At 36.8% G+C, this 10166-nt stretch overlaps 1 protein-coding gene across 1 annotated transcript; it reads left to right on the top strand.

The window, feature by feature from the left end:
• The first annotated feature begins 9082 nt into the window (after positions 1-9082).
• On the top strand, positions 9083-10154 carry LOC114520042 (UDP-N-acetylglucosamine transferase subunit ALG13 homolog). Its single transcript, XM_028540241.1, is given in 3 exon segments — positions 9083-9482; positions 9485-9539; positions 9689-10154. Coding segments are annotated over 3 exon segments (519 nt in total). The 5' UTR covers positions 9083-9278; the 3' UTR covers positions 9949-10154.
• The last annotated feature ends 12 nt before the right edge of the window (positions 10155-10166 follow it).

Below are 10166 nucleotides of genomic sequence, written 5' to 3'. Positions count from 1 at the left end.
TAGACCTCGTGTAAACTAGCTTAAGCTAACTGAGGATCTTATTAAATACAAAAATACAAATACAAATACAAAATCCAGTCAAAGCAAAACTTGATAATGTAACGAAATACGAATAAAACTAAATATGTATGCTATATATTTAGTATTTACAACAATGTTAGATAGTCTATAGATTAAGGAAAGGAAAGGAAAGGAAAGGAAAGGAAAGGAAAGGAAAGGGAGGGGAAGGGAAGGGAAGGGAAGGGAAGGGAAGGGAAGGGAAGGGAAGGGAAGGGAAGGGAAGGGAAGGGAAGGGAACGGAACGGAAGGGAACGGAAGGGAAGGGAAGGGAAGGGAAAGGGAAGGGAACGGAAGGGAACGGAAGGGAAGAAAGACCCGACGAATAGAAATTTTAGAGTAGATATAATTAGGTGAATAGTTGTACATGCGTAAAAATCATCATGTTGATGCAAGTTGTTAAAAACAGGAGTGAACAATGTTGTATGTTGTTGCAACTTGTTACTACAACAACATTGCATCATGATTGTATCAACATTGATGATTCAACAAGGCTCAACAACATTGTTAACAATACTGTTCCCAGGGTGCAGCACAGCATTGTTCACCCCTGATACGACAACCTGATCGATTTTTGGATGTGTAGTTCTTTGCTGGCTTCAAGTCTAGTGTTAAAGAAATGTTTGATATGGAGTGGTTTGAGAAAGGCGAGAATATCATAGTGGAGTAAGTGGAGTGCTTTGAGAATTCTCCCCGTATTAAACTACGAAGCATTCATAATCAAACATAACAAACCTTTCCTCAACACTGGACTTAAAGCCAGCAAAGAGCTACAACTGTTCAATCACTCTAAATTACATCCACTCTAAATTTTCTATTTATCGGGTCTTTCTTTCCTTCCCCTAGTCTATAGGCTCAGTATCTATTATAAACACTGTTTTAAATATAACATCCATATTTATTTTTATTCGTAACATTATCAAGTTTTGCTTTGAACCGTAGAACCATAGAACCAGAGAACATAGAACCGTAGAACTATAGAAATGTAGAACCTAGAACCATAGAACCGTAGAGAACCTTAGAACTGTAGAACCATTGCATTGCATGGCATTATTTATTTAGTTCCTTTGTAATTATGCGGACTGCGGTACATATTTAATTATTATAATATATTTCGTGACTCGTAGCAAATCTAAATTTGTTACAATTAGGTAACCTCAGTGTAAAATTACGTAACCTTAAACCTTAGTCGTATGGAAATGGTCGACGGTTTGGTCACGACAGATAAAAACCTGATAACGTCGAGAAACGTTAAACCTGACAATATCATATAAACAAATGCCGCCCTAAACGGTGTTGTGGTAACAAAGTAGTTTCGTGAGTTGGTGGCGGCAACCAATAAGTCACGATGCCTTACACGACATGCTGTATACGCCGTGGTTCATATACGAATAGACAAATACTTTATTGGATTGCAATTACTTCCATAGTCATTGGAGAATTTCCTTACCTTATACAATATGATAAACCGGGCTTTCTTAAATTTTTTTTGACAGTATTTGGATTTGTTTTGGAGCCTTTTGTCCCATGTTTTTTTAACAATATACAAAAACTTTTGGTCTGTTGCTTTTGTTGTTGGGTAGGAAGTGAAGTCAGTGAATCGTCTGATGCATCCCCATCTCAATTCATTGCTTCCCGCGACTGTTGTCCCGTTATGGCTTCGTGTAAATATATCATTCTGACAATCGTGATAGATTTGGCTGGAATCTTTACGTTTTGTGCGGTGATGGAAACTCAACCTTTTACACATCAGAATGTTATGCTAATTTTAGGAGTAATTGCGCTCGGTACACTTTTAAAGCGGTTAATATTTACCAAAGACAGTCAGGAAGTGAAATTTAATGGCATGACTCTCAGTGTAACCATGTATATGATTTGTTGGAAATACTTTAAAACTTTGCAAGATATACAGCAGAGATTTAGCAGATGTAATTTATTGACCGCCAGTGGAGATCCAGTACCAGAAAAGTTAATTTTTCTAGTGTCTCCTCATGAAATGGACAAAAATCTGCACCAGTATGACCCTATGATTGAAGAATCTATAATAGAACCGGAAGGTTTTCCTATTTATTCGTGGCTGTATTCAAATGAACGTTACTCATATGCTGTACTGCAGGCTGAAGAGCCTCTGAAAATGATACAGCATATGTGCCATAGTGACTTGATCTCCCATGTCCACACATCTGATCTCAACAAACAAATGAAAATATTTTTTAATGCAATGAAAACCTGTTTTCTGAAAAATAGCCCCATGTCAATAAAGCTAATACCAGTTTTTGTAGATTTTGTGGACGGAAGAATGCCCTGTGGATGGCTTGTTGATCAAATCATGGAGAGTATTCGACAGCATCAAACACAATCTATAGGTGATCAAAGTAGCAGTAACCATTTGCCTCTTCAAACCACAGCCACAGATCAAAATGAAACTTTAGAGAACAGAACTAGTACAATTGCTTCCCAATTGCAACATTCTGCTAATATAGAGCAATCAACTTTAGGAAATAGCAATGCAGTGGGACATGAAATATTCTTAATGCGGCAAAATCTGCTGGAAGAAATACAGTTGCCTGAGGACTATTCTCCACTTCATCTGCAGCGTAGCCAGATTACTGAATAAAGAAGCCAAACATTGTTTTAGTTGACCCTTTGATTTCTTTGTTTGAAACAAAGAAAACAATGATTATGTAAATAATATTTGTCCTTCACAATCTGTCTATAAGTATAACTACAGGGTTGCTACTGAACTACAAAATATCATCTAAATAATGCAACTTTCAATCATCTAAATAATTCATCTTTCAACAAGTAGAGTTGCTGTATTTTAAATATAATTATTAGATTTAAATAAATATAGAGAAGAATATAAAGTGTTTGTTTGCAGTGACTTGTTTTTATTGTTAAGCAATCTTTTTTTATTCATCTGTCTTACTTTACAACCAACTTGGGTATTCTTGCTTTGCACAGGGGTCTCTCATCATTATTTTCTAGGTGGGATTTTCCAACTAAACACACCATGGGGTTAATTAGAATAATTTTTTTATCTATTGCAGTGTTGGAATCATTTCTTTTAATAAGCTGGGTTGTCTCATTTGGGTTCCCTTCTAAATATTAAAATCATTTAGAACATCATTGTCAACAGTCATTGATGAATTATTAATTATAATTATGTCCACGTATTTAAAACTGGAAAAATGTCAAAATGGCGATAGCCGCTATTTGGTAAATATGAATGCCTAATATAAATACATAAGAGATGCCTGCGGAGGAGAAATTATCAAACATAAGCCTACGTTTATTCCCATCGACAAAAAGGTTAAAAATTTTAACCTTTTTGTCGCTGGGAATAAACGTAGGCTGCGAGGCTTGGCTACTGTCGAATAATAAACCTACCTTCATTTTTCTTCCTTTTCTTTCCCTTTTTATCGTCTCCGGTTAAGAGAGAAGCAGAAATCAATCCAACTTTATAACCTCCGAGCACTGAGCTACATTATAATTCCTGGAGGACTTGCTTCTGTCTTGTCAAAAAAGTGAAGCAAGCAACATGGCGGATTTTTTCGTGCTGACGCCAGATATGGTCCCAATGGGCAATGGGAATGACCACTGACAGCCGCGATACAGTGCTTCAGGCGCACTCTTCGCCCTCCGGCTGCCTTCGAAAAATATTTTTTATTTTTTGTTTTTTTTCAAACGAATCCGACTATTTTTTCGACCGTCAAAAACAATAGACTCTTTTTTTAATTTGTTGATGCAATTAGTCGCCAGAAGGGATGAATATCGACTCATACTTGTAAGCCGATTTATATTTACTTCTGAAGTTTCATCGATGGCATTTTTGACAGGTCTCATAGAAAATAGGTACGCAATGCGTACATGTGGGTAGCCTATAAAACGTTTGCAAAACATTGGCTGCGATAAAGCTATGGTTTGGCAAAAAATTTCAAGTTTGATTCAAACTACAGACTGCTATAGTGGCGAGTAAATATAAACTAATGTTTATAATTTTACTTTCTAATGCCATGCGCAATGGCAAAAATGATAGCTAGTTGAATTCAGATATAACGAAATCGATTTTATTGCGCAATATATGTAATATATTTTTATTGTATTAATTTAAATACATTTTTAGCGACAGAATAATAACATATATAAAAGCAAATTTACAAAAGATAGGAAATGCATAGTTTTTAACAACTTTTTTGTGGAGAAAACAAAAAAGAGAGTAAGGTTCAAGAATGGCACAAATCGTCAGATAACATAAAGTTTAGTTTGGAAAGAGAGAAAGGTTTTAGACGTTTTCAAATTATTTCTTTTTGATGTCCCTTGATTATCAGCTAGCATATTGGTTGTTGTTCCAGTACGATTATAAGGCTTGTTTCCCAAAGTTTTTGTATAAATACGTTTATCACCATTATAGCTGGAGATGACAGTATTATTTCATAGATTCAAGAAATAAAACAATTGTTGAACTGGTAAATTTGTGTAAGATATCAGATAAAAATGCTTAAAACTAGGTGGTTCTTTTGGCCAATGGAACTATATAAAGGCTGCAATAGATACATTTACAGGTGCTAGTTTAAAAGATTTGTAAAATAATTGTTTTGTTAAGATAAGCTGATTCCTAGATAGATAAGTTATGAGTGAACAATGAATTATGTATGATACAAGAGGTAATATGATTTTCAAATTGTTTTTTAAAATTGTTTTTGTTGAGGGTATTGATATATAATTGTGTATTAGTAATACAGTATATATTTATTGCATTAAAATATGTTAGATTGATTGGGGTCTAAGATGAGTGTTTTTTAGTGAATAAATATACAAAAAAAGGATAAAAAACTTGAGAGTATCCAAGATTTGATAAGTTGCTCAATTCCTTTATTGATTGCATGTTGATTGTTATTGTTTTTCATGAACTTGATTTCCTTTTGTTTTAAGTGTTACCAATTGGTCATATTACGGCTAGAGGGATACTAGTAATTTGCATATTTTTCTTTACAGTAGGTGAAAAAAATTTTTGAGAGGAGCGATCTAACAACTTGAAAATAATGTTTCACTTTTTCATAATGATCCTCAACAAAAATGGTGCAATTCTGAATAAGATTTATTTTGGATGATGACTATTGTATATAAAAAATTGAGATCAGAGAGAGAGTATTTGTTACACACAGTGATTGAATCATTATTAATGTTTGCCAAAATGTTTGATGATATTGAAACATCAAACATTAAAATTATGAACATTCAACTAGGAAACTAGTTTAAATTATTGAGCCACTTTTTATGACAATACAACACGTCTTATTTACGTTTACAAAAATTATTACATTTTATTTACAAAACGTATTACATTTTTTACCTAGTTTGAGTTTGAAGATCATCATTATGCCAGTCGACATTATGTTCCATATATAAAAGGCCAGTCCAGTGTTCGTATAACAGTTCCATATATAAAAGGCCAGTCCAGTGTTCGTATAACAGTTCCATATATAAAAGGCCAGTCCAGTGTTCGTATAACAGTTCCATATATAAAAGGCCAGTCCAGTGTTCGTATAACAGTTCCATATATAAAAGGCCAGTCCAGTGTTCGTATAACAGTTCCATATATAAAAGGCCAGTCCAGTGTTCGTATAACAGTTCCATGTATAAAAGGCCAGTCCAGTGTTCGTATAACAATGCGGTTAGTCGAGCACATTTGCTTGATGGTAGTTGTTTTGAGTATCGACAAATCACAAGTGTCCCAACATGTTTAGGTATGCAATGTACCGTACAACAAATTTCCAAGTGAATATGTGCGCTCTAATAATCCGATTGTGATCGAAATTCCTCGACCGCAGTAGAAAAACGAGCGATTAAAATAGCAAATGTCACAAAAATACACAAACTTTAAAGTACTGACATTCAAACACCTTCGCTTTAAAATTATCAACGTAGTTCGGACAGTTCGGTAAACTTCGGTTCGCTCCTCCGAAAACAACGAAATTTACCGAAGTAGCAGAACGAACGCGTTCGCCATATCCGTCGATTGCCGAAGATGTGGCATCACACCAATGGGGGAAACTGGGAATGGGGGAGTCGGGGAATCGGGGAATGGGAGAATCGGGGAATGGGGGAAACTGACAAGGGGGACTGACATAAAGGGAAAATGCGATTCATTGAGATAAAACACGCGATAAAGGATAGGAATAGCCTGAAAAGCGGCTCTCAGAGGGGATAAAAAGCCGTTTGAATAAAGCTCAATCTGCTTGTAAACTAGAACTGAACCAGCGAACTTTGATTTGAGTAGACGTTGATGGCGTTTATACACTGCAAGATAGTTCTTTGCACAGTTAGATTGTACCATGTGGCCTTTTGCAACACCATCAATAGAGTGGTTCCAAGCCTAGGCTACATAGCCTTTAATACGACTTGTTTGCTTTCCCGTTCCATGGCTTATTCTTAATTAATGCATGGTAGAACTGAAGGTCTTCCAAATATTTAGAACAAATTTGAATAACTTCACAAATAACCTCACGAATAACCCTCTGCTCTGTGTGGAGACGGAAGGAGCAAGCTCACAAAAAGAAAAGCGTGGGTATTAGTCATAGTATTATTTCGTTAGAAAACAACTCATTTAAAAGCAGCCGAATTAATAAGCTGAAAGGCTATTGTTTGCAAAAAAGTATTTAGTAATAATAATGAAATATCACATTTTTTAGGGCGATTTCCCGATTCCCCAATTCCCCGATTCCCCCCATTCCCCGATTCCCCGATTCCCTGATTCCCCCATTCCCCGATTCCCCCATTCCCCGATTCCCCCATTCCCCGATTCCCCGTTCCCCCTTTTAAAGATAGCCGCCACACTCACCACTGATTGGTGATTGGGACCATATCTGGCGTCAGCACGAAAAATCCGCCATCTTTCTTGCTTCACCTTTTTGCCCAAAACTGCCCAAAACCAAAAACATTACATAACAAACATCCATAATTTTATTTTGCAATCTGTACGCCATCTTGGATGTTCACTTTCGTATATTACGCATGCGCTGTTAAGACAATCCATAAGCAGATAGCTTTCAGTTTGCCGCACACGGAGAGATTTCGGCACGCGAGGCAGAAATTATCAAACATGCTAGATATTTGCCGTATGTGGCACGAATGACCAAAGTCGCCGGAAAAGTCGCCCGCACACGAGAGCAACTGGCTTACGCCAATGGCCACGAATGAATTTTTGCTAAGCACATAGCTCTAGTGTGCGTCGGCCTTTAACTCAGTGTATAGCTCAGTCTCAGTGCCTTCTAGCAATGGAATTTCCAATGACTGCGCCATATTGAAAACCGTGCTCACTGCTCACGGAGAACTGAAACTAGTTCCGAATTGTAAAATTCCCCGACAGATATGTCCATTCTCCATATCATTTTCTGTCTAAAAAATTCCTTCACAAAACTCTCATTTTACACAGTGGCGTAGCCAGCCCGACAATTTAGTCATGCTATGCTAATATTTTGGTGTTCATCGACTGTGAAAACAATGAATTTCTAAAGAAATGAATAAGCATAATAGCATAAAATTTGCATAGCATGACTAAATCCAGTGGCGTAGCCAGGGTAGAAAATTTGGGGGGGGGGCGACCAGTGAGTGGGGAAGCCGCAAACAATCTGGGGGGGGGGTCCGTAAGTTTCTAAGGCTTGGAAACGCCATTTCCCGCATTCTGATACGAGCTTTTAAAAGTAATCGTAAGATTACAAATCACAAAATTCTGTCATTATTACATTAGATCAACGAACAATACACGTGAAAATCTCTTTAGATTTACTGATTACTCGTTGCTTACCTAACCTGATCCCCCCTCCTCATATTCCGCTGGATTTAAACATTTCATGAGAACGGTTTTAAAGACCACTGGGGGGCGACCGCCCTCCCTTACCCTCCCCTCCCATTGGCTACGCCCCTGATTAAATCGTCAGGCTGGCTACGCCACTGATTTTACATGATTTTCATTTTTCATTATTCTCAAGACATTTGAAGACCAACTAGAAGAGAATAAAAATGGATAGAGCAAACTCAACAGAAAGCAATCTTTAAAAATTGTTTTAGATTTTGATTTATTTCCAAACTACCGAATGAAGCTATTCTAAATTCCTTTTCTAAAGGAGTATGCACTGAGCTATATAATAATTCCTGGAGGACCGGCTCCTGTCAAAAAAGTGAAGCAAGCAACATGGCGGATTTTTTCGTGCTGACGCCAGATATGGTCCCACTGGGCTATGGTAATGACCACTGACAACCGCGATACAGTGCTTCAGGCGCACTCCTTCGCCCTCCGGCTGCCTTCGAAAAACATTTTTTGTTTTTGTTTTTTTTTCAAACGAATCCGACTATTTTCTACTATTTTTTCGACCTTTAAAAACAATGGACTCTTTTTGCAGTGTGTTGATGCAATTAGTCTCCAGAAGGGATGAATATCGACTCATATAGCCGATTTATATTTTATACTTCTGAAGTTTCATCGATGGCATTTTTGACAGCTCTCATAGAAAATGAATTGAGATTCACGCTTATAGTTTTATCCGCATAAATTGTTTCACATATGGAATTTATAAGTAGAGTTGTTTTTGCAATCCTTTGGATTTCTTGTCCTAAATTATATATTTTAAATTTATTTGCCAGATCCTTGCACTTGCCTGGGCATTGTTTAATATCATTTTATTATTATTAAACCTTGTATCCATCTGTATCTATGCCATCAAGCTGAATAGATGTTTATTAATTTAGACATATCCAAAAGAGGTGTTTATATAAACTGCTATTCTTTGAGAGTATGAGACTATTTTAACTGAGTCAAACAGTAGAAGAATGCCTGATATCTGATACCACTGGTAACCCTGATACCACTTATATAGCTCAGTGGTATCAACCATCAAGGCGTTTTGAATTCCCTGGGTACGAGGTTGTTTTCACTTTAATTTGGTGGCGAGCAAGCCCTCCAGGAATTATTATATAGCTCAGTGTGGGTTTGCACGATAATGATTGTTATGGTCCCTGAGTGCTTAAAGGGGTTAAGGGGATGGACCAGCATAGACTACACTGTGTGTTTGTGTTGGTCAGTTCGCGGTACGCGCGAGAACATCTTTACTAGGGTAAAAAGTCAAGAAGGACGGATAAATGATGATGCGTGATCATGCAATTATATAGCTCAGTGGCCTCCTCTCAGACTTCGGTCTTCGGTATTCCTGAGATTCAATATGGCGGACGAAAAAATAGTTTTTGCGACGGTAGGGAGCACAAGTTTTGATCGTCTCGTGGAAACTTTAACGAGCAAGCCAGTTCTCAATGTGCTCGAACGTTTAGGATTCACCAAACTTGTGGTTCAAATAGGAAGAGGGAAATATGAGCCGGAATGCTTCAAGAAAAAGAGCTTTGCGTTGGAGTTTTACCGTTACAAGGTAACAAGGATTCGCTGAAAGATGATATGAGTAGAGCATCGTTAATTATTAGCCACGCAGGTATGAATATTTCCTGAAAATGTTTATTTCTAGAATTGCCATAACCGGTAGTATTTATATCCAAGATCAGTCAATAAAAATGAATAATCCCCAAGTTCTAAATATAAATCTCTATTGATAAATGTTTTTCTACATTTTTGATTCACAAGGAGCTGGTTGCATAACAGAGTCATTGGAGTTGTGCAAACCGCTGATTGTTGTCGTAAACGAAAAATTAATGGACAACCATCAATTTGAACTCGCCAGACAACTGGCAAAAGACGAACATTTAGTTTATTGTATTTGTGATGACTTAAAAGATGTTCTTGAAAAGAAAGACCTTTCCTGCCTCAAAAGATTAATCCCTGGAGACCCTAAAGTGTTTGGAAACTTTCTGGACAATTTTATGGGCGTAAAGAGTGTGAAATGACAGTAGAAATGTATATTGAATTTTAATGTACAGCAGAGTGTTACTAATGTTCTATCCAGCTGATCTGAGATCATAAGGTCATAAGGTGCCTTATGACCATTATCATGCACCTGGATTTATTTATCTGTCCAAGTTTTACTACATTCTAACTAATAGTATGAAGAGTGAAAAATTTAAATCTTAATTTACAGTTGGGGTAAAACAAATGCGTTTCCGCC

The sequence above is a fragment of the Dendronephthya gigantea genome, unplaced genomic scaffold (genome assembly GCF_004324835.1).
Source record: "Dendronephthya gigantea isolate DGI-Jeju-01 unplaced genomic scaffold, DenGig_1.0 000015F, whole genome shotgun sequence".
In the NCBI taxonomy this organism is placed as follows: Eukaryota; Metazoa; Cnidaria; class Anthozoa; order Malacalcyonacea; family Nephtheidae; genus Dendronephthya; species Dendronephthya gigantea.
This window is presented reverse-complemented; position numbering and strand designations above follow the sequence as displayed.